The sequence below is a fragment of the Schistocerca serialis genome, chromosome 7 (assembly GCF_023864345.2).
Source record: "Schistocerca serialis cubense isolate TAMUIC-IGC-003099 chromosome 7, iqSchSeri2.2, whole genome shotgun sequence".
In the NCBI taxonomy this organism is placed as follows: Eukaryota; Metazoa; Arthropoda; class Insecta; order Orthoptera; family Acrididae; genus Schistocerca; species Schistocerca serialis.
This window is the reverse complement of record NC_064644.1, coordinates 507,404,382-507,430,821: the sequence shown is the minus strand read 5'-3', so window position 1 is coordinate 507,430,821 and position 26,440 is coordinate 507,404,382. Positions and strand designations below refer to the sequence as shown.

At 42.2% G+C, this 26,440-nt stretch overlaps 1 protein-coding gene across 1 annotated transcript in view; it reads right to left on the bottom strand.

The window, feature by feature from the left end:
• Positions 1 to 26,440, bottom strand: part of LOC126413178 (putative beta-carotene-binding protein) — a 108,570-nt gene that overhangs the window by 27,219 nt on the left and 54,911 nt on the right. Inside the window, exon 3 of the mRNA XM_050083074.1 lies at positions 13,909 to 14,059. Within this exon, the coding sequence (XP_049939031.1) occupies positions 13,909 to 14,059 (151 nt within the window). The remainder of the gene's footprint in view (positions 1 to 13,908; positions 14,060 to 26,440) is intronic.

Below are 26,440 nucleotides of genomic sequence, written 5' to 3'. Positions count from 1 at the left end.
CGTACTTTCAAGTCCAATCGTATCCACTCGTCCAGGCCACTTTTATTTGCCCCACACTATACTGCCGTGCTCGAACGTATCCCAACGACCAGTATTACGTTCCGCCTGATATGCATGCATCCCACATAATGTAGCTCTATTGTAGCTCCTCTAACAAAATCTTTTGACTATACAAAATAGATACATCCGGATACCACCAGGAAATATTGTTCTTTATGTCAATTAGTCCACACATAAAATAACATCACGATATTTCAAACATTAGGATACATATCATTAGAGACGATAAGGTCCTTATCGCCTGTAAACTCAATTTTATTGCAATATGTGACATTTCAAAAGCATTTGCACACTCATTAGATTTGAGACTATGTCACATACATCATTCAGTAATCCTTAGGCAAATTTAAATATTGTTGTGAACAAGACATTTTGAAGCAATATTTGAACATCAAAAGTTCTATGACAGTTTGAATTATTACATTCTCTAAAAGTCTTTCCCGCACCTGGTGAACGTCGTTTCTGTGGCGAGTGCTTTTGCATAAACTGCTTGTTGACCTAACCAGATGAAAATAAAGCGCAATTGGCAGAGGCAGGCAGTCTATGGGAACTTCAACTATTAACAAATATTTGTGCATATGTTTCAACTTTAAATGACACGATGAACTTTTTTGTTCTCGATCTTTGCTAATCAAGCAAAGATCGAGTGTCTGACCGAGTCTCACCCACGGCAACAATCGTCATTGCTGGTTATTCATAAAGAGACCTGAAATATGGATGTTATCCCCAGTACCAGTTATCAAATTTGAACTTGAAAATAAATGAAGAAAATTTTATTAGAACTGGGTATCCTATCAATACACTTATCTACCTGTTAAGTAACAAAGAAAGACTTTAATATACTTCGATTCACAAATAAAGGAGTGTGCACATGTTTAAAATTGAAAGTCATGATGTAAAGTTCCGTGACGAGGATTCGTACTCAATATGTAATCGGAATGTTAATTAAGTAAATTCAGATGCGGGATGTCAAATTTTTTCATCATCTCTGAGATGTCTGAATCTGAAATAAAGACACAATTATTCTTTTTATCTGCCCAAAATCGAACCCGGTACCTACAGCCGTTGTTTTCTGCCCACTAAGAGACGTTAAGTATCAACTGCTAACTCACCGGTAGTAAGATCTTTGCATATTTGGCTAGAAACAACGGCACCTATAGACATTATTGACAACATACAAAGACTAATTAAAAATGATCATTATTTTTCACTAGCAGTTTTATGTGCACATGCTAGACCTTGAAATGAAATTAAGGATACTTTTGTGCTTGCCCACAATTTGAACCCAGATACGTGCCTATTGTGAAGAACTAGAGAAGTTTGTAATCCTGAAGAAAACAACGAAATGATTGAATTATATCGTTCCGAGAGTGTAACATACTGCGAAAGAGGAGATACGAACACGAAACCGACTCCACCATCAAAATTTTCAATATCAAGTTGAAATAAAATAAATCCTGATAACCTTAAATGAACATTCATAAAATAAAATTTTTAGTGTAATAAAGCTTGCAGTTGACAAAGTTTCTGTTTGCCGACTTCCGCCTCAGGTATGGCCCAATCTAAACCGGCTCTTCCCCACTTGGTTGGGAAGGGATATTATGTTCAATACGGATTCTGAACTATGGCGCAGACGTGAAAGAGATCTCTTCATGCCTGGTAAAAATGGACACCTGACGTTGTAATCTAACCCTTACCTTACACCTGTCAAACTAGAATTATTCCACTAGACGTCTGTATGCCTTAGTTCGCAGATCGCTTATTGTGTTGTAACGGAAAATTAGCTTAACTTACGAATTAGACTCGATGAAGAAAATCCGGTTGTCCATTAACTGGTAAATTAACAGCAAGCTTCTCACGCGAAAACCATTCCAGTCTCATACCAGTGGGATGTAAATGTGCTTCTACTCATCATAGACCCGAACGAAGCCTTTTGAGATTTTCCCTATTTCAACAAATTTCTTAGTTTCAAGAAATGGCGCTTCAGAGTTGAAGTCACCCACCAGATAATTCGGTTATTACTACCATTGTTATTATTGTCATTCCACTGCTGCTACACGTGGAGATTAAGAAAGCGTTTAGTTCTATTTGCATAACTACACTGTCAGCAACTTCTTGTGCAATCAACCACTGGTTGTGTCAGTCAGTTGCAACAGACACATAGGCTAAGAGTGATGAGGGTACTTGTTGCCCGCCGTATACTTTGCTGTACAGAAGCTGTTCATGTCTTTTGACACTGTATTGTATGGATGATTACGGTTAATAGCGAAGTGTGTGGTTGTTGGAATGGGCGTGTCAGCCCGAAACCGGTAACTACTACAGCTGAATTTTATATCAGTGCAACTGAGGGCAACTGAGTCGCCATGTCACGGACTGCGCGGCCACTCCCGCCGGAGGATCGAGTCCTCCCTCGAGCATGGATGTGTGTGTTGGTCTTAGCATAAGTTAGTTTAACTAGTGTGTCTAGGGACCGATGACCTCAGCAGTTTGGTCCCTTAGGAATTCACACACATTTGAACATTTTGCAACTGAGACGGACGAAATAAAAAATTATCCAGTTCCCTCAATACTTAAGAATAGCGCACCAACCATCCTGTGGCAGCATGACTCGAATAAGCAAGTATCTCAAATTGTCACGAATGAGCGGAATAACACGCACAATCGGCTTCGAAACGGTCTGTCTCCATGTGCAATCCACATTCATATTGAAGTACATTACCTGACTACCACGAAAGAATGCAAACGTAGCAGTAGGAGTTGATACGTAACAAGATCCAGCTAACAAATCATTCAATGACACAATTCAGTCAGCACAACGTCGGAGATGAAAAGGCTGGCACTAACAAGTGTGCAACTAAGAAATTTTTTCACCTTTAGATTTACAGGGTACAGTAATAAGGCAGCGATAAAATTTGTGGGAGAGAAGTTGTCTTAGGAATTCTTCACTAATTGGCTCTTTCACAGAAAATGTAAAAAGCTTGTCTCCAGCGATATGAGAACCAAAAACTAACGCATTCTCCCGCTTAAAGGACAAACACTTTACGTCAAAGCTACCATACAACTGCTTCTAACACCACCTGAGACTCACTTTTTGAAGACATACAAAAACTGTTAATAACAGTTCTTCAGAAAGTGTTAATCCATACTGAGCTCTGTTCAAATGGTTCAAACGGCTCTGAGCACTATGGGACTCAACTGCTGAGGTCATTAGTCCCCTAGAACTTAGAACTAGTTAAACCTAACTAACCTAGGGACATCACAAACATCCATGCCCGAGGCAGGATTCGAACCTGCGACCGTAGCGGTCTTGCGGTTCCAGACTGCAGCGCCTTTAACCGCACGGCCACTTCGGCCGGCCTGAGCTCTGTACGAGGGCGCTATCTCACAAGTACAAAACTGGTAGCGCGATGGAAGACCCAAGTGACAAGCGGAGCATCCACTTGACATAAAATGATCGTTTGGTGTTTGCTCAATTGCTTTACAGACGCTCTAAGCAATGGGCATGTCGTGACAACTGGAGCACGATGGCAGTGGGCATTGGCTGCAGCATCCCCATTCCTATGAACAAGTTTTTGTTTCAAAGTATCAAACTAAAACAACTGGTGCGATTCATCCACAGGCAAACACAAAATTCTGCAGCATCATGCCCCAAATGCATCAACACCAATGACAATCTTACGTTTGATGAATTATTGAAAACAGCAACATTCTTTCAACTTCAAACCTGCGCTATGGTTCCTGAAGTCAACACTGACGGATCAAACAGAATATATCTCATCTCTAGTAAGAGAACCTTTTCAGTTTGAAGTGAGAAAGGCTGTCGGCCAATTGAAACAAAGAAATCCATCGTCAGCTTTCGGACAAAGTTTTGCGAACTTATATTAAAAAAAAAAAAAAACGCTCGATCTGAGGGTTCCGTACAAACTTAATTATGTAAAGAGATAACAACAATGTTTTCAGGTGACTCAGTAACATAGTGTAAATCTTTCTATTGGACCCCCTTCGACTTAATTGTCCATAACCTACCCGTTATACAACTGGCGTAATAGAATCTACAATGTAACGCGGAATTCGAACCACATGTTGTTTTTGGCGACTCCTCACATCGTTGAGTACTAGGTTAAAACAAAAACTATAGAATCGGTAGTCTCACCGAGATCCAGTCCCGCAAGCTCGTGGTTTGCAAGCACAAAATGGTTCAAATGGCTCTGAGCACTATGGGACTTAACTTCTGAGGTCATCAGTCCCCTATAACTTAGAACTACATGAACCTAACTAACCTAAGGACATCACACACACCCATGCCCGAGGCAGGATTCGAACCTGCGATCGTAGCGGTCGCGCGGTTGTAGACTGTATCACCTAGAACTGCTCGGCCACTCCGGCCAGCTGCACGCACATATTTCCCGACTACGCCAATGCAACTGACATATTTGTACATAATGAATCTATTTGTTTCGATGAATGAGTTACGAGTATCAAAATATTTGACATGTATCGTCCATCTTTTAAGTTCATTGGCTTAGAAGCTTCAGTTATTCACATCGCTTAGATTATTTAGATAAATTTCATCTTGTTACCTTTACCTATGGCATAAAAAGGGATCTTAACAGTAGAACAGAGATACAGACAGACGGACAGACGGACAGCAAAGTGCTCCGATGTGGGTTTCGCTTTTATTGATTGAGGTATTGAATCCTAAACATGGTGCTATTTCTGTACTTCACTGATCTCTACCCTCCTTACACGATGGTTTGACTGTCGATGAAATTGGGAAATCGAAATTTTCGTTAAAAGTGATTCCACCAAGGTGGGCACCGTTCTGTCAACTCTACGACGTATACTTTACATACGGCGGTTACAAAATGCCTAACTCTCATCACACAGCAAACGGAAATCGATGAAATTAATAAAATACACGTTTGGATGTGTAGTCAATCATAGGTTCCAGCTTCGAGAAAATGTTTTAATATGCTTGATCTGATGTGAAACTGTCACCATATCGCAAGGTATTTAGAATGTTAGTGAAATTTCTATTCCTCAAGACAACCGCATTATGGAAAGTGACTATGGCATATGTGTCTGTGTGTGTGTGTGTGTGTGTGTGTGTGTGTGTGTGCAATCTTACAGGACTTGACTGCTAAGGTCATCAGTCCCTAAGCTTACACCCTACTTAACCTAAATTATCCTAAGGACAAACACACACACCCATGCCCGAGGGAGGACTCGAACCTCCGCCGGGACCAGCCGCGCAGTCCATGACTGCAGCACCCTAGACCGCTCGGCTAGTCCCGCGCGGCGTGGCATATGTGCCTTCACGCATTGCTGACGATGCTTCGATTTTTTTTTATCGCCTTAACATTTTATGACAGATATCACACTTGGGAATACACTGTTCCTCATGAAATATAAAAGTAAAAATTAAGGCATAAATTAATGCACTACAATTTATGTGTTCTTCGCTTTCAGTTATTGTTAATTACTTAAGGTTATATAGGATTTGTGATGACAATATATACACTGAAGAGCCAAAGAAGCTGGTACACCTGCCTAATATCGTGTAGGGCCACCGCGAGCACGCAGAAGTACCGCAACAAGACGTAGCATGGACTCGACTAATGCCTGGAGTAGTGCTGGAGGGAATTGACACCTTAAATCCTGCAGGGCTGTCCATAAATCCGTAGGAGTACGAGGCAGTGGAAATCTCTTCTGAACAGCACGTTGCAAGCCATCCCAGATACGCGTAGTAACGTTCATGTCTGGTGTGTTTGGTGACCAGCAGAAGTGTTTACTCAGAATAGTGTTCCTGGATCCACTCTGTAGCAATTCGGGACCTGTGGGATGTTGCAATACTCAAGTCTGTGGGAATGCACAATGAACATGAATGGATGCAGGTGACGAGACAGGATGCTTACGTACGTGTCACCTATCAGCGTCGTATCTAGACCTATCAGGGGTCCCATGTCAATTCAAATGCACACTCCTCACACCATTACAGAGCCTCCATCAGCTTGAACAGTCTCCTGCTGACATGCAGGTTCCATGGATTAACCGGGTTGTCTCCATACCCGTACACGTCCTTCTGCTCCACGCAATTTGAAACGAGACTCGTCCGACCAGGCCACATGTTTCCAGTCCAAGGTCGGTATTGACGGGCCCAGGCAAGGCGTAAAGCTGTGTGTCGTGTAGTCATCAAGGGTACACGATTAGGCTTTCGGCATCGAAAAGCCATATCGATGGTGTTTCTTTGAATGGTTCGCACGCTGACACTTGTTGATGGCCCATCATTGAAATCTGCAGCAATTTCCGGAAGAGTTGCACTTCTGTCACGCTGAACGACTCTCTCCAGTCGCCGTTGGTCCCGTTCTTGCAGGATCTTTTTCCGGCCGCAGCGATGTCGGAAATTTGGTGTTTCACCGGATTCCTGATATATACGGTACACTCGTGAAATGGTCGCACGGGAGAATCTCCCTGCATCGCTTCCTCAGAGATGCTGTGGCCCATCATTCGTGCGCCGAATATAATACCACGTTCAGACTTACTAAGTGAGTTGATAACCTGCCATTGTAGCAGCAATTACCGATCTAACAACAACGCCAGACACTTGTTGTCTTATATAGGCACTGCCGACCGCAACGCCGTATTCTGCCTCTTTACATATCTCTGTATATGAATACGCAGGCCTATACCATATTCCTAGGCGCTTCAGTGTAATTTCAACAATATTTGAAATACTTATTTTGTAAATAATTCCAACATATATCTCAATGGCATAAAAATACTGACGTCATTTTTTGTGGAGCATCACTCAGTGAAGGGTTTTAAACTCTACAAAGCGATAAGCGGTAGCTGATCCTTTCGAACAATTGTGAAGGAGGATAGAACTGCCGCGGCTGCCGCTGCACCCGCTGCTGGCTACCAGCAAGTGGGCCCCGGAGAACTCTGGTGCTTGCATTGTTCAGAGGTGGACAAGCAAAAATGTTATCGGACGGAACTATTATTACTCGTGTGTCATAAACTGAAGTCGGCCTCTGTGGCAGAGTGGTTCTAGGCGCTCCAGTCCGGAACCACGCTACTGCTTCGGTCGCAGGTTCGAATCTTGTGTTATGTCCGTAGGTTAGTTAGGTTTAAGTTGTTCCAAATCTAGGGGACAGATGACAGTCCCATAGTGCTTAGAGCCATTTGAGCCAAAACTGAAACACATTGTAACTGTGCTACCATTACACTAGAAACTTCATCATTCAGACCAAATGCGGTATAAAAATTCAGGCAAGCAGCGGTGCCAAACGCGTAACTTCGGATTCAGTTGATGTAATGTTCGCCACATTTTTGTTTTATTTTTGTTTCAGGGTTTCCCATCTCCCCTTATAGCCCAGTAATACTTTCACCTTGCGTGCCTTCGTTGGCTAGCTTATTACCTATGGTCATTACTGCTTACAGCAGAGAAAATTTGTTCTTTTTCTTAGTTTTCCAGCTCATCGACTGTTTCAGACTTCGTCTTCTCAGAGTTTCGCTTTCACTGTTTGTCCAAAACAATAGTCTGACATGCGACGTCTCAAAATAGCATCTTTGGCAATTGCACGTGAGTTTGTACGTTTTTCTTGTATGTTTCACTTGTATTCGCTTTCTAAGCATATTGCAAGTACTTATACCTAGTATGTACTTCCGTTCCTGATGTTACATTGGCCTTGTAATAATTATATATTAACTTTTCTAACCTGAGTTTTGTGCAAATTTTGCCACAGTGATATGATAATGTTTACTCGAAAAGCGTCATAAATAAAGTTCTAGTGATCAAGATGGGTCCATGGAGTTACTACAAAAGTCTTTGCCAACTAGGGAAAATAGAAAATTAACTGTAGCAGAGCTTCCTGTTGAGTTAGGAAGTCACGAAGTGAAATTTTTTGAAACAAAAGCAGGCACCTAAGAAGAACTTTAAAACCTTCGGCACATTCGTCTCGTCAGCAACTAAAATCGAGGGCAGATCGACGCCAAAATTCGCATCCACCCTCTCATCGCAATATACAATGCACTCGATTAAAATATGGAGTACAGTAATTTGCGTGCCACAGGCATCACACAATAAGCGGGGAGGAGGGGTGGTGCGAGGGGCAGACAGAAGCCTGGCGTCAGCAGCCGTGGGTTATTGTCCGCCGCTGCCAGCCACTCCTCCACCTATAAATGCTCGGACCTCCGATACAACACCGAAATGACTGCCTTAACAGGAATGACACTTTGCGTAGTGTCATATTCGCTGCAGGCATCCTTCGCAGTTTCGTCTGCTTGTTCATTTTCCCAAACTTTCACGTGGCCTGGTACAGAGCGGGATGCCACCTGCTTACCCCGCCGTTGCTTGACATATACTTCCTCGCGTATTAACTACACCATTTTCTTAGCTGGCTATATATTGTACAACGATTGTAAGGCGGTAAGAGATTTAGACCAGATGAGAAACTGTTCGTCTGAAACTGCCTCTTCACATGGAGCTCTGCGGCAAGCTCAGTCTAATCACAAAGAAGCCATATCCTGAAGGACATTACTGAACCGCGAAGGGGGTCCGCTTGTTTAAAACCATCAGTGGTGCGGCCTAAAATAACTTAAAAAACTTCTTATAACTCGTCAAGTATAAAATAATAATGGGTCCACAAAACTAAGGCGGAGATCTGCAACATTCGTGTAAAACTTGCAGACCGATCACTCGCACCCCAAAAACGGATAGGGCCTCACAGTTCGTTGTGGATTAAAGATAAAACTTTCCACTAATGACCTACCAACGGTATGGAACGCAGGTGCGTACGGCATGGACAATGCTTTACAGTGGACATGAGGAACCGTCGCCTGGTGTGCAGTGGCCGCTCACTCCAGTCGGTATTAGGCTGGTTGAAAGGGCGCCGGTGATCACTGTGCATCACGCCTAACATTTCTAAACAAGAGGGCCGTGCCGACCTATACAGTGTACACTCGAATTCAAGCCGAGATCGCATGAAGGACGTGAAAAACCGGAGCAGACAAGTTCGGTTTCCTCGCCATGAATTATGGCGGAGATATCTTAAAATATCCTAAACTTTTAGGGACCATCTTTTCAGATTCCTATGGTGTGGCAACCGTGCAAGTTGAGAATCAAATGAGAGGCACAAGAACTTCGCCGTATCTTTAAAAGTATGAGTCCTGTGCCCCATTCGCAACTCTAAAGAGTATAAAATACAACATGAATGGTTAAAAAGAATCCACGAAGACTTCTCGGTAGAGATATTAAAACCACTCTTCCCTGCCCATTTGTCCAAATTTCGAGAAGTACGTTTAATTGAAGAGTTGTTGCTGCAAGGCTTGAGCAGATCAAAAGACAGAGAAGACGTCAACAAATAAAGAGCATTATACAATACATTTAACTACTGACGTGATACTATTACTAGTAGTGGCGAAGCCGGTCACATTTAAAACACGACATTGAGGGACGCCCGCCCGGCTAGCCGCGCGGTCTAACACGCTGCTCCACGAGCGGGAAGGCGTACCGGTTCAAATGGTTCAAATGGCTCTGAGCACTATGGGACTTAACAGCTGATTTCATCAGTCCCCTAGAACTTAGAACTACTTAAACCTAACTAACCTAAGGACATCATACGCATCCATGCCCGAGGCAGGATTCGAACCTGCGACCACCGTAGCGATCACGCGGTTCCAGACTGAAGCGCCTAGAACCGCTCGGCCACTCCAAGGCGTACCGGTCCCCGGCACGAATCCGCCCGGCGGATAAGTGTCGAGGTCCGGTGTACTGGCCAGCCTGTCGATGGTTTCAAGGCGGTTTTCCATCTGCCTCGGTGCATGTGGGCTGGTTCCCTTTCTTCCGACTCAGTTAAAGTATGTCGACGATTGCTGCGCAAACACTGTCTCCACTTACGTGTACACCATAACTTCTCTACCACACAAACATTTGGGGTTACACTCGTCTTGTATGAGACGATGCCTTGAGGAGGGGGTGCAGGGGGGGGGGTCCACTGGGAGCCAAACTGCACAATATCCCTGGGTTCAGTGTGGGGTGGCGGTAGGGTGGATGGACTACTGTGGCCTGTTGTGAACCACTGCGAGCTACGGCGGGACGAATCCTCTCCGTCGTTTCTAGGTCCCCGGTTTAATACAAAATACCCACCCAACTTGAGGGACACTGTTCGGACACTGATCCCCTGCTCAAAGCTATCATAGAGGACGTCACTGACTCGATTTCTAAAATAGAATGGTAAGGGTAAGGAACGTATAAAGATGAAACACATCAACTAAAACAGCATTTATGGAGCTGCCTGAGCATAATAGGCTTCCGAGAAGTGTCATAGGCCTTCTCAATGTCAAAAATATACCTGAACTTGAAAAGCCTATTATATAGCAACTTCCAGCAGTATCAGTTTATCAAACGTGGAGCGATTCTTCCTGAATCCACACTCAAAGCGACTAAGGAACTGCCTGGATTCTAAGATACAGAAAATGTGGCGTTAACCATCCTTTTCAAGGTCTTTTACACGCCGTTAGTGACGCAGAATTACAATAATTTTTCGATTATGAGCGGTCATTGCCAGGTTTTAAAAGAAGGATTAAAATTGCCTCGTGCCTCGAATAGGTAAAGTGAATTGAAGCCGAAATGAGGTTAAAAAGGACAGCGATAATTTCTTTGTCCCACCCTATGAGGTGCAGTAACATATCCTAATGGAACCCATGATGACCTAGTGACGTGTCAAGAGCTTCAGAGGGCGCAGAGTCCAAGTCCTGCGTGAAAAAGGAGCAGTTTTATTCTTTGCTTTGTAGCGTCGGAGGGCTGAGTACTGTTTGACAGTTGTGGCAACTGCCGCAAAAAAGGCCGCCATCGTCTGGCCAATGTCTCACGGTTTGGTCTGTGAACACTGATTCCCTATTACAGCAGCCAAGGGGCATCTCTCTATTCTCCAGGAGTCCTCTTGATGATTTCCCCAGGGACAGAAGACTGAACAGCCTGAACGCACACTGTGTGCGCTAGAATAATTTCTCTTCAGAAAACAACTCAAGTTGGTCTACCCTAATTCAACAGATGTATTTTCTCCACATGTGTCCTGAATCCACGGAAGTTTGGAAGTAGTTTTAACAGTGAGGTTCCTGTCTGTCTTATTTCTTGTCATTCCTCTCTGGTTGGAAGACTGAAGCGAAGAGATGTGGGGGAGGGGCGGGGAAGGAGGCGGTGTTACTTCAGGGACTTTCTGGTTATATTAAGCAAACGTCGACGTTGTACCTCATATATCAGACGATACCATGTCACGTAGTCTGATGGCTCTCGAACTGATCATTTTGGCCTATTTTCCGTCATACATTTTGGGGATGCTCCTACTATCTGCCGTGAGGGTCTGTTATGCTTTCATACACTAGGCTCGACAATTACCGTCCTTTCAGTGGTAGGAATGCTTAGTTGTTGGACTTGCTGTGGAAGTTTGCAGCTGCATTTACAGGTTCAAGCTGGTGTTCTATGCTCTTATGTCAAAGCTTGGTGCCAACGTTTGTTTCCTGTACAGGTTACTTCAACGCTGACACAAACGACCTGACGAGTGGCTGCGAGGCCTGAAACGTCATCATTGGACATTCGTTGTGTGATTTTAATCTCCTGTATTTTTTTCTCTTCCACAAAGACAGGACGTTCCTTGCTCCAAATTAGAAGGACATGGGTACAATTGACACACGTGTGAGGCAGTACATTGAATACCTGGTTCATGGACCGTGGAACCGCATCTTACAGGCGGTACGTGATCGTTACAAACCCTTGATGGTGTGACTGAAACTTTGACCCTTAAAGGAATCGTTAGAATTAGGTAAATAAGGCCTAACTTTAAGATGGAGAAAGCCTCCTGCAATAAACTCTGGTACTTCGGTAAATGGAAAGCCACGATGAAAGAGGCTGACTTCTCAAGCTCACCATCTATCTGTACTTAAGTGGCAGTTTCACTTTCCCGTTCCTGTTGGAGTTCTTTGGTATCTATATTCATACTACCCCAACGTATCACAATTCCTTTACAATACTTGACCCCAGTGTGCAGCTCGCAGGTTTTAGTATATTCTCTAGGTGATTCAGCATTTAACAAGTTGTTCGGATAGGTCGCCCTCAATGTTTCGAACAGGAGGTTATTACTGTGCAGCCTCTCTTCATTTAACTTGTCCTGTAAGTCCCTATATGGGATGTAGAAAGTGGATAATTTTTCGAACGAAGCTTCTACACTGTTAACGCAATAAATATATTATCTGCCACCGAATGGCGTCCTGATTTCTCTTACGACCAATTAGGTTCCTTTCGGAGTATGCTGATGCATTAGCTCCATACTTAACAATCATATACAACCGTTCGCTCGACGAAAGATCCGTACCCAAAGAATCGAAAGTTGCACAGGTCACACCAATATTCAAGAAGGGTAGTAGGAGTAATCCACTAAATTACAGGCTCATATCGTTAACGTCGATATTCAGCAGGATTTTGGAACATATTGTGTTCGAACATTATGAATTACCTCGAAGAAAACGGTCTATTGACACACAGTCAACATGGGTTTAGGAAACATCGTTCCTGTGAACACAACTAGCTCTTTATTCACATGAAGTGCTGAGTGCTATTGAGAAGGGACTTCAGATCGATTCCGTATTCCTGAACTTCCGGAAGGCTTTTGACACTGTACCACACAAGCGGCTCGTAGGGAAATTGCGCGCTTAAGGAATATCGTCTCAGTTATGTGACTGGATTTGTGATTTCCTGTCAGAGAGGTCACAGTTCGTAGTAACTGACGGAAAGTCATCGAGTAGGACAGAAGTGATTTCAGGCGTTCCGCAAGGTAGTGTTACAGGCCCTTTGCTGTCCCATATCTATATAAACGATTTGGGAGACAATCTGAGCAGCAGTCTTCGGTTGTTTGCAGATGACGCTATCATTTATTGACTAATAAAGGCATCAGAAGATCAAAACAAACTGCAAAACGATTTAGAAAAAATATCTGAATAGTGCGAAAAGTGTCAGTTGACCCTGATTAACGAAAAGTGTGAGGTCATCCACATGAGTGCTAAAAGGAACTCGTTAACCTTCGGTTACACGATAAATCGGTATAATCTAAAAGCCGTAAATTCAACCAAATACCTAGGTATTACAATTACGAACAACTTAAATTGGAAAGAACGCGTAGAAAATGTTGTGGGGAAGGCTAACCAAAGGCTGCGTTTTATTGGCCGGACACTTGCAAAATGTAACAGACCTACTAAGGAGACTGCCAACACTACGCTTGTCCGTCCTCTTTTAGAATACTGCTGCGCGGTGTGGGATCCTTACCAGATAGGACTGACGGAGTACATCGAGTTCAAAGAAAGGCAGCACGTTTTGTATTATCGCGAAACATGGGAGAGAGTGTAACAGAAATGATACAGGATCTGGGCTGGAAATCATTAAATGAAAGGCGTTTTTCGTTGCGACGGAATCTTCTCACGAAATTCAATCACCAACCTTCTTCTCCGAATGCGAAAATATTTTGTTGACACCTACCTACATAGGGCGGAACGATCACCACGATAAAATAAGGGAAATCAGAGCTCGTGCGGAGAGATATTGGTGTTCATTCTTTCCGCGCGCTATACGAGATTGTAATAATAGAGAATTGTGAAGGTGGTTCGATGAACCCTCTGCCAGGCACTTAAATGTGATCTGCAGAGTATCCATGAAGATGTAGATGTAGATGTCGCTGGTTGACTATCTGACAAATTTAGTAGATAATGAGCAATTATGTATTTAACTAGAGAGGTGCAGATTTATCCATTGGGAAACGTTGGTTCCCTACACACACAATGGAAGACAATTGGACTTACTGAAGGCTGTCGACGACGGCGCTGCCCAATCCGCTAAAGCGGCCGTTGTCCAGACGGAACGTGACGTCGAGCCCTGTGGAGCTGGTGTGCCACGTCAGGGGCGCCAACTGATCCGCAGGGTCGATTGGTGGAGCGCCGATCTCTGGAATTCCTGCGCACATTGTAAGGATTCAATAGTGAGATTGCTCTTTCTTTGGACCTCTTTGGATTACTTTTAGTGGGTTGAGTCTAGCATGGCGAATGCGACAATGTGTGATTGTTGCAGGTTAGAAAATTAGCCACTCTTCCAAGTAAAAGAGAAGGACAAGAAAGTATATTGATCACGTGTCACCAGAAACATGTACCCAGTTAAACAAAAAGAGCTGATTTAACTATTGTCTTTTCAAAGTTCCTGTCTTCAAGTTTATTTATTGTTTATTTACGGTACTTTTTAAGCACAATATTAAACATAATGCGAACGATAACACATGTAATTTGCATTCAGACACGTAAATTTTTGATAAAATCAGTTGAGTCGTTCGTTGTTACCAGGAACTTGTCAAACGTTCCGCGACGTGTCACGTTGGTACATTTCATAACATAGCCTGGCTGCTAAATAATCGCATGTTGACGTGGTGCCTTATCCCGTCTACGAAGAGAGTCCGTTTTTCTGACTTCATTGGTGCGTATTCTCTTAATCGTTGTTCATGTTGTGCGCGACTAGTCGAAACCAAGGTGTTTATTTCTTAGCCAGGGCAGGTTCTGGCAATGTGGAGGGCAACACTTTTGTGCAGTCTCGTTCTAGTGCAAGGGTACCCGTACCCAGGCTCTAGCTTTTAGAGAGATTTTCTTTCAAGAAAATTATTTAAAAATCGATATCACAAAGGTTTTTAAAAGGGTCGAAAATGTAAATTTCGATGGTTACTTTCGAGTCGCCTTTCGTCTTCCAAAATATTATAAATACTTCAGATCCCCCATATCTTGGCCCACCCTCTACAAACAGTCGTGTGGGGCCCTTGTATCCGTGAGTCGGTTGAGCTGAACTGAGACGTGTGATTTTCAACGGGAGTTTTCATTAATGGTTTCGTTGATCGGAGCCGGTTTCTTTCCAGGGTAACGACATTTTGATATTTTGATAGATAGAAAGGTTAAACCGTATGCGTTTAGGGTGTCTCGTCTCCTACCTTCCAAACTTAACAGAAGCTCTCCTGCGAACCTTGCAGAACTAGCACTCCTCAAAGAAAGAATATGAGGAGACATGGCTTAGCCACAGCCTGGGGGATGTTTCCAGAATGAGTTTTCACTCTGCAGCGGAGTGTGCGCTGATATGAAACTTCCTGGCAGATTAAAACTGTGTGCCGGACCGAGACTCGAACTCGGGACCTTGCCCGCGAAAGGAAAAGGTCCCGAGTTCGAGTCTCGATCCGGCACACAGTTTTAATCTGCCAGGAAGTTTCATATCAGCGCACATTCCGCTGCAGAGTGAAAATCTCATTCTGTATGCGTTTAGACTCAAAGAGAAGAGCTACTTTTGGTCAACGTCAAGGGGGGAAGGGGGTGGGGTGTAAATGTGGCTCAATATGGACAGCCATTCGACGGGGTTGATCTTAGTGTACCACTGATAATTTCGATGCGTTGCCAAGTTGTGTCTCGAAAACTTGTGTGTGTGCGCGCCATTGAACCATACACGAACGCAATGTCCCGCAGTAGACTAATCTAAGTGGTGAAGTGAGCACAGTTCCAGCAGTGGAGGGTCAGACAGATCAGTACAGTTTATGTAGGATGTTGTTTCTAGTTCATATCTTCGCAGGCTGCTTTCCAGATACTTCTTGTAGGACAGTGTCGGGCCCAGTGTAACCCCTAGATATTTCAGGCGCTGGTTGTCGTTTAGTACTCTGTCACCAAAATAGACTTGGAGCCGCTTATATGCAGCTCTGTTGCACTAATGGCAGCAAGCAGTCTCTTGTCTTAGTGGGGTTTGGTTTCAGGCTCCCTCTCGTAACATATTTTCCCATTACCGCCACATCAGGTGTTGAGACGGCTTCCGTTTCTTCGAAATTTCGGTTTCCTACTACGCCTTCAGCGTATTAACACTTACGTGATCTAGTTTCAGTCATATAGGAGATGTATAAACAGAACTGCAATGGGGTACCGTCTTTCAAGAGCTTATCCTGTTGCCCAGCATTATCTGGAATGAGCTCCCAGCAAGCTCACTATTAATAAGTTGCACTGTCTTTCTGAACGAGATTGTTTGAATGGATCTGTAGAGAAGACGACGTCTCCATATTCTGTCATAAGTTGATGAGAGAATATAAATGCAGTTGATGTTTTTAATTTCTTTTGGAGATCTGTATATAGGTAGTGAGTGACATTATTTGGTCTGTATATTTTCTTTCTGCGCAAAAACAAGCTTGTTCAATTGGAATTTTTTTCAAGTATTATAGTCTTTTGTAGATGGTTCTTTGAAGAAGCTTGTATATTGAGATACGAAGAGGTATTGGGCGATAGCTTTTCAGCTCGTCGTTGGTGTTCGAGGCTGAAGGATAGCGCTGACTTTAGGCTTTCTCCTTCTCGTGGTGATAAAGGTAAAGAACGCCGCAAGTCATTTTTTGGTATCTATCCGTAGTGCAGGAGGAATGTGGGATGAATTACATCAGGCTCTGGCTCCTTTCCCACTTTAACTTTTCTGAGTGCAATATCTACTTCCTTGGTACTAAATGGCTACGAAAATACGGTATAGTCTGGGGTAGATGTCTTCAAAGGCGCAAGCTCGTGTTAGATATGGGTGGCGTATCTCAAAAGCATACTAACTTTCAGTTTCTTTATATCCACACTGAGCATTGCTGCGGCTCGTGTTGGTGCTGTTGTAGGTTTCCGTACTCTGTTGGAGGCCAGACTGTATCGTTTAGTTGACATGGTTGCGGTTGTTTGTATTCTTCTTGTGTTGACTGGCGCCACTTGGTTTCGCAACCGTTGCCTGTCTGCTAGTGGCAGCAGCGGCGTTATCGATATGTAGTAACTGTGGCCCTATCTTTGGGATTACGTGGTTGTTCTTCTGGGTCGTGTGAGTGAGCAGTTCGGTTGGGGACTCCGGAGGAGCCAAGAGGACAGTGCGGGAACACGCCGGGACTGCTGGCGGCACGCATACACTGCCGGATGAAAGGGCTGTGGTCGAGAGGGTACACGACATAGTCGACACCCGGATCCAACAAGCTTTTAGTTGAGTGGATTTTAATCCTAGCAGTGAAACCTCCACCAATGTGAGATCTCGCGGTTCTCCAGTTACGTGGGTTCGTGTTGCTGCTGGCAGTGTCGCAGAGACGAAGAGCAGTGATTGGAGTGCTTGGGGAGGCGGATCTAATTAGCTTTCCTCGACTTCTTGTTACTAATTGCTGCATTCTATGTGTTACTATTTGTTAAGTTCAACCAGCGGTATTTTTCCTGCCTGGTGGCCGCTAAGCCCCAATAACTTGCCCTGGAGGTTAATGTATGTTGGCAGTGTACGTTTCCTCGCCTTGCCACTGCTGTCCGGTAAAGCGTGTAGTTTTGACAGCTTTCTTGACTGGAGGTTGGTTGGTGATTCTTCTACTCTGGTAGTATTTGTTCCTTTCTCCTTTCGGACGCTCTAAACACAGCATTCTGGGGACGTAGTGCTGACCACCACTTCTACCGTTGCATTGGTTATCGGACGCTAGGTAGCTGCAGTAGATTATCATTAGTCATTCGTTAGACTGCCAGTAGCCTGAGTCACCATCTTGTGAAGTGAATGCAACTCTTGGCTGCCTTTCTCATCGCTCGCGAAAGTGTTTCTGGCTTGACTCAGACGTCGATTCCTGGAGCACTGTCTGTGACTAGTCCTTGTGTTTTGTTATTGTGTTATTATTTTATTATTGTATTTTGAATTAACCTTGTTATTATATTTGCTGTTTTACTGTATGTTTCTAAATTTTTTTAATATAATTGCCATTCTTGGCGTTACAGCAAGATTAAACGGTTGTGCTATCAAGGTTACTACCATTTTCTCTCACCTGTTTGGTGATCAGTTGCCTGTCTTTTAAATTAACTTTTTCTATGGCCTTGCTGTTTGACAGTATGTTTGTTAATTTTTTTTTAATAATTGCCATTCTTGGTGTTAAAGACCTTCACCTGTGACTGTCGCTACTTGTCTTAAAATTCTAATGTGGCAATTATATTTTTGCAGTTAACCTTTAAGACCTTGGTGATTTGTTTCCAATATTTTAATAACTGTAGTTTGTAAGTTGCAACAAGTTAAACAGTTCTTAATTTATTGCCATTAAGGCCTTCAGCCATGAAACAATTCTTAATTTATTGCCATTAAGGCCTTCAACCGTGAGTGTCGTTATTTGTCTTAAAATTTTAATTTGGTAATTGTATTTCTGCAACGAGCTTTAAGACCTTGGTCACTTGCCTTTTAAATTTTAATAACTGTAATTGTAAGTTGCAGCAAGTTTCATCAACTCTTAATTTATTGCTTTTAAGGCCTTCAGCCGTGAAACAAATCTTAAATTATTGCCATTATTTAATTTGTTGTTGATTTTAAATAAATTGTGAGTTGTAAAAAGAAAAGTCAACCAATAGTAACTGGTTACGTCCCCATCCGCAGTCGTAACCGATCCTGCCTTCCTTGACCACCAGGTCACACACACCATATTTTCATTTCATTTCCTGTCCTCACGTAGGATCTCTACTCATAATTCTTTTTAATATGATGAATTATAAATACAAAGTATTATAGAACATGAGATATTTTAAACTCACACTGCCAAATAATATACCAAAGTTGCAAATATTCTTTTTAGACAGAGTTCTTTTATTCTAATCATTAGTAAGATAACATTTCATTATAATAATTTATAAATCCAAAATTTGACTATTTATTCGGCGGCTTCGTTACCGTCCAGTCTAAATATATAAGAGCGTTCTTTAACATTTTACCATTCCATAAACATAAACGTGAAAAAATACGCCTTTACTAGATAATCGTTATCAGTTTGAATACTTAGTAACACCACAGACGGGATATTTACTCTTCTTTTGCTCTGTAACGACATTTAGCCATCCGCCATAACATTTTTCACTAGCACTTATGACTCGACGGATGTTCTTTTATGGCACACTCCGGTGAGATACTGTCTTCATTTTAACCACGTTGCCCTCGTTGATCGACTCTTCTGTGTGCTATGCTCCCATTATGTTTCCTGCTCCTGTTTAGTGAGTGAGGCATGGTTTGGTATCAAATGGCTCTGAGCAATATGGGACTTAACATCTATGGTCATCAGTCCCCTAGAACTTAGAACTACTTAAACCTAACTAACCTAAGGACATCACACAACACCCAGTCATCACGAGGCAGGCGATTCCAGGCGTCATGTATTTTATTATGTGACAAAGGAACATATTTTAGACACAATATAATAACAGGCTTTTATAATTTTCGTCACATTTTTTATAATAATAATCTTTTACTTTCCATGTCCGAAACGCCACAGAAAGGTTTCCCAACTTCCCAAATAATTAATTAATTAATTCCATGTGTTCAGATATATAATCAATATTTTCCAACCAAATTATTTCACAGTAGAACTCAAATCATTACAAAACAACCACAAACGCTGCGCCTTTTGATGCGTCCATGTTTACGTCACTGTGACGCACTTTTGTGTGATGGATTCGCTACATGGCCACCCCCTCCGCCTTTAAAATGTATCGCTACACGCCAGTTCACACAGCCGTTAAACCGAGGTGGCTTCGTGTAAGTTGACAAACAGTAGACAAAATATTACATATGTTGGCCACTTGCCAATAAAAGCTTCTTTTTCTACTATATATATATATATATACGATTACATTTCAATTCTTCTTATTTTGTTTACAAAAGGGGTTCTTTTCCGCTTTCAGGTATTCATGTGAGTCATAGCCAAACGGCTTTTCAAACGTTAATCTGGTATTTCTTGACTTCAATCATGTTGTAATTATATGCCTGTTACTAACCGGGACTCAGGACGTGCCACTTCTGCTACCAGTGGATGGAATACGCTGTGCTTGATACACTGCTCTTCTAAATTCTCACAATAAGTTTTCATCTTGTCATTAGTATTGAATGATTTTTCGTCATTTTTCATTAATCTTCTACATATCGAAAACTCGTTTTGTGGTTTTCAAAACAAATTCTTCAAAATCAAATTTCTCACTCCACATATAACTATTTGCTACCCATATTAATTTCCTTTACTTTAGCTCTCATTTCACAGTTTGCTAACTTTGTTTCACAAAAATTCTGACTGTTCCTTTCCCTTTCTGATGTAATTATACCCTTACTGGATTCGCTTTGAAAACATTCGCTTATCATCGTCATGTAACATCACTTTAGCACTTCGTCCTGGTTCATCAATATTTTCAAATTTCACTTTATTTTCCGTACCACTTACCTTAACGGTCATATTGGCCTTCTCAAAGTTCACGACGTCAGCATGGTGTACCAGCGGATCCTTTCCTACAATAAAACTGACACATTGATGTCGTTTCACCCAGTCAATAATTCCCACTAGTTTGTCTTTACACCTCATTTTTACCAAATTTTGTTTCTTTATTTCACTGGTGTCTGCGATGTCAAATCCCTGCACTGGTATCGCAGGTACGCTCTCTTTAGCTGTTATCCACCTTTTAGATTGACACATAACTTGCTAACGACTCCAGTGGTTACTACTGTTTCAAACCTACGATCTTCAACGCTCAGCCTAAACTGACAATTCTCTTTATTCATATTCCTTATCCTGTCTCTTGGTCCATACATCCTTTGAAATTATTATTAAATCATCTGTTATTGTGAAATGTTGATCTCCAAAGAAGATGCTCTCTGTCAAAATCGTTACAAAGTCTCTTATCGTGCAAATGTAAATTTTTGTCTACATTTTCCTTGTCACATTCATTATTTTCTCTACAATCATGAAAACCTGAACCGCTTCTTTTCCCATCTACTTCTTTCTTAGGAAAACCGTACCACATCTTTCGTTTTCATTCGAATTGTTCTTGTTTCCATTGCCATTTGGTTTTTCTAGGGCTCCCACTATTGTGTACTTTTCTCTTAGCGATAAATTTGCTGAAACTACCTATTTTTACGTAGAAGTCTTCTTAACCATTTCTACTACGAATTCTTACTTTAACCCCGGTTCTCGATTTTGAATTTAAGTTGTTCTTAGCCTTTTGAGTAGAATGCTCAATGTCTATGTTATTAAAATCACTGGTCTTATGTTGAATTACAACTACTTTTGCAACCATCTTATTTGCATTCTGGCATAAAATTTCTTAACAGAATCTACTTTAACAGACGGTATGGTTTGGATTTGCTCATTTGTGTCCAGTTTTGCATCAGAATTCATTGTAATATTTAGTAATGATTGTACATGTTCATCTGAAACGAATTTATTATTTACATCAGAGACTGTCCTTTTGAATCAGTCAGTCTCATCATTGACAGTAGCTTCTAAAATATTAATGGCATCCTCATTTTCATTTACAATTTTACTAGGTTCCAATTAAAAGGTTTCACTTATGATAGTGGATAAAGTATCTGTCATTAAATTCATTAGTTTCATGACATCGACAGACTGTTCTTCCAAGTCCTTCGTTCCTTCATCAGTATCAGTGATAACTGTTATTACTTTGTTACTGTTATTGTTAGTATTCTTAACCGAACCACCCTTGCTGTCAAATCTTGCGTCAGTATGGTCTATATTACCACAGGTATCTCTAGTAGATTCTGTTAATATTCTTATTTCTTGAAGCAGTCTTCCTGCATCAGAGAAATAACTTTTCCATACTCTAATTGCATCATCCCTGTTAACTATTGGATTACTAGCTTCAGACACTTTCTTTGTCATTTACATCCACTTGAATGATTCCCTGTTCCTCATCTATCATTAAATCATTCATCCTAACTTTTCGTTGCTCTTACACATTTCCAAAGATTCTGTCCAATAAATTTTCCTCCTCATTATCTTTCAAATCGCTCCTTCCGACCCCTAGGACTTTCGTACAGCTTTCTTTGAATTTCACATCAGATTCTTCTATTTTTCCACCTTTCTTTATCCACCTATTTGCTAAAAACTCTTCGTCGGTGTATTGTGTTTTACGTTGAGTGTCACTATTATAGTCTCCTACATCGGCATTTAGATAGTTTACCAAGTTATCGGCATTCTCCTTGCGTTACCCGTGCATAGGGAGCATTTAGTTGCTCTTTAATATCCTCTGGAATATCAGATACATCTCATGATAATAGCCATTTATCGAGTTCTTCTCTAAAATGATTGACCCAACCCCACATTTTGGTAAGATTCCCACCAATCTCATGTAATTCTTCTAGATTATCCTGCCTGATATCGTACTACATGGTACCAGCAACCTCTAGTACGTATTCCTACATAGTATCAATTTTATTACTAATACAATATATCATAAAAGTCGTTTATTCTCTCCTGAAGCTGTGCTTTCTTTTTCCCACCTTTGTAACAGATTTTTCTTAAATTTATGATTATTTTAGTTCTTTCCTTCTCACACACTTCTAACGTACTCATTTTAACTATTCTAAAGTAGACTATATACCACAGCAGTTAATCACTAAAATTCGAGCTCCATGTGACTAATGTAAACGTTGAATTACTTTGTGTAAGGTTTTGCACTCTCCTGACGATGCAATTGATTGAAGTATGTGGCGACATCAAGCCCACATGTCGAGTCTGGACCTCATTTGCGACTGCGCCCCTTGTGCACCCGATACTGATGCATTTGTGATGGACTGCTTCCCTTGCACTCCCTGCACGCAGCGATGCCTTTTCCTGGTACGTGTATGGCCTCGCCATATCTTCTTCCTTCTTCCCCACGACGTCTTCTTGATGATCTTCTGTTATCTTTCACTTGTGACATTTTCGTAAACACTGAAGCTGTTTTTAATTTTTCACGACAATCAGTAATTATATTTCATGACACACTTCCCGCACTCAATGACATGCACAATTTTGGTACGACTTTGCTACCTGAAAGACACAATTTCAGTCGCTTTTAGTTCATAGTTCACTCCCTCCTTTTCCTTCTGACGCACTCGATTTCAAATCGCATTTTATTTCTTAAAACACATGTACAAAATCATACATATTGGTCATCTACGCTAGTAGTGGAACTAGTCTGGCGTCACCCCACTTTCCATTGTTGCCATACATCCAAGATGGCGGCCATGACGTCTTCCAAGATGGCAGCCCGGCCTTTTTCAAAGAAAATTCCGCAATGTCTGAATGAATGATTTTTATTAAATCTGTGACCGGTTTTGCTGTGGCCTTCTCCACCAGACATCACGGCGCCTAGAGTATCAGCAATCAAACTGACAGTCTGCAGCCACAGGTTGCCCACTCGCAGGCACACCGAAACACTACACAACCGACAGGCAATATTGATGGATGACCACAACAGCAACAACAACAACACCACTGCAAAGACGCCAGCAGCCATCAGGGGCCACTACCGGCCCACATAAACATAAGGAAGAGGTCGCAGATCCCAAAACTATTTCCACATGTCAAACCACATGATGGAAAATAGTTCTGAGGTACTCATCCGCCGAAGCGCTATAAAAGCCGGTGCTTGGCTGCACATCGGCAGTTCATCGACCGCCAGCAGACATGGATATCTGCCGCCCCGGCAGCCCAGCTTGGATCACTGATCTCTGGATTACGCTTGGTATATCGGAGAAGTCTCTGGTGGATCTCTATTTTGCGTTGGTGTTATACTTGGAGAATTTGTTTTTGTTAATTGAACAGTCCAATTAATTGTTTTCACACTTTGATCGTTAGTTTCTTCCGCTTGCGCAGACATAGCAGGTTTCACATCACTTACCAGTGCACCCTCAGGCAATATACGCTATTTATAACATAGTAATGTAGAACATTGCTCTGTAGCCACTCCCCAACATTCACGTCCAATATACCGTCATCTGGCTGGCTGCCGCGCGGCTCCTCTCAGCTTGCACGGTCATTGCCACTCCCATCATATAAAAAATTTTTAAAAAAAGATTTTTAATTTTTAACCACCGCTTTCATCAGATGACGGTATATTGGACATGAATGGTGAGGAGTGGCTACAGGGCAATGTTCAACGTAACTATGTTGTAAATAGTGTATAGTGCCTGAGGATGCATCGAAAATCTTTCATACACCCAGTGAGGAATTTTCTTTGAAAAAATATCTCCACTAACCTAGCCCCCACGCCCCTCCCCTCCCCCAGAAAATGGCGGGAAGTTCAAATTTCATCAGGACAATGCAACACACCACAACTACCTCTACTAACCTAAGAAAATGGCGACAAGATACGTCTATTGGGCTACCTTCACTAGCAGAAGTCATCCGACCGCCACCTCTTCCTACAGATTGGAGGAAAATTTGAATTTTGGGACTAAAGAAAGGCCACTTGGACTATCTCTACTAACCTTAGAAAATGGTGGGAAAGAAAGGGCTCTTGGGTTACCTCCACCAACCTATGTCTTCTGACAGCCACCTCCTCCTGGGAACTGGTGGGAAGAGGACTCAGCCTGTGCTGGACACATGTCTTTATTTTGCATTCAGTCTTTATCCAAACAATTGGAGACAGTACACCCATCCAGTGTGTTCGCCACAAGGTCTGGCGTCCAACTGACATAGTACACAGTACTTCCACCAGTCGGCAATGTCATCCATTCCATTACGTAATCCAAGATGGCAGTTTGGCGTAAGGGAAAATGGTGGGAAAAGGACTCAGTCTGTGCTGGATAGGATGGACATAAGTCTTTATTTTGCAGGCAGTACCTCCATCCAGTGTGTCCATGATGAGGTCTAGAGTCCAACTGACCTAGTACACGGTACTGCCCCAAGAGGGCATTGTCGTCCCACCTGTGATGTATTCCTAGATGGCAGTTTAGGGGGAAAAATGGTGGGAAAATGACTCAGCCTGTGCTGGACTGCTGGAGAGAGGAAGGAGCGTACTTCATTTATTTTCGAGCAGTTTATTTAGGGACGGATTGCATATAGTTTATTTATTACAGTGATGCAAAACAAGGGCACTGATATTCTTAGGGTCACACCACACAGCCTACAGACCTGAAAATTACTCGTAAATCACCGAAATAACGCATGTTAAACGCTCTGCAGACACGCAAACAAATCCTAAATTACCGAAATAATGCAATACACAGCACACAGGCATGCAAACTACTTCTAAATAATGCAGTACACTGATGTGCAGACATGTAATCAACTCGTAAATTGTCAAAATAATGCAGTACACAGCATACAGACCTGCAAACTACTCGTATATCACAGAAATAATGCATATAAAAACTCTGCCAACATGCTCACAACACTTACACAACCGAAAATAATGTGGTGCACAAACACTCATTGCATGTAAAAACGATTTCGAACTATCATCAATGTATCAGAGGCTCCAGGGGCGTACGCACGAGAACGCCACCAAGAGCCACTGCCAGATGCAAGCCAGTGTGAGTTATCACTCTCACGCCGCTGCAACCTACAGCAAGCAGGTGACAGTCACGTCTACTGTTAAAGTTTTTCGAGTGTTATACTGACGTCATATGTCTATCTATATAAGCCCCAAGTCACTCTCTGGGCTGTGTTGCTGATGCTAAACGTGTGCATACTGACATCACAGATTGTGGTATAGAAATCTATTCAATCACTTTCTCTCCATCATGATCCTAACAGGACATGCAAGACGCGTCTAGCCGTGAACGCATAGCTGACACATTTCCCCAAAACATCCGCATGGCGACTCAGCATCTAAACGTTTCTCAGTGTTATACTGACATCACATGGCTATGTAAAATAACAGCCAAGTCGACCTCTCGGAAATTGTGTAGTGCCCCAAAATAGTTTTGGTCTCTTCTGTAGGAGCTTTTATGATGTCTCAGCTTGTCTGCATGGAAATTCTTGTCCTAACGGAATCTGTTTGCGAAAATAGCACAGAATAACGCCGAATGCATTCCTCCTGATGCTCCTAACTTGACACCCCGTCCATCACATGTTATCCTTCCTGGAAATCGTTAAGTCCTGCTTTCAACAAACATCTACAAAACGAAAATGTTCTCGCTGCTATGTAGAGGCTTCTATGTCTCAGAACAAAGGATGCCTTGTGGAATGAATGGAGCATTATGATTGGTTCTTATTGAATTTACCCACCGAATTACTGATGCCGCTGGTGTGGAAGCACTGCCCATCTTTATTTTTTTCTTTCTGCAGACAAGACTTTCAGTGGCAAAAATGTATTCTGCGCATATCACCCTATTTCACTGACAATTAAACCTTGCAAAGTGGCCTACAGATCGTCAGATATGGAAATACTCAATTATGCTGCTCTGCCGCTCAGGACAGGAACTTGAATATTAGAGCGTGAACCCATCTCCAACCCAGCAATGTACCATGTTGATGGAATAAACATACAATTTGTATCCTGTGCATACAAAAAATCGCCCCTTTTACATCATTCGTATAGC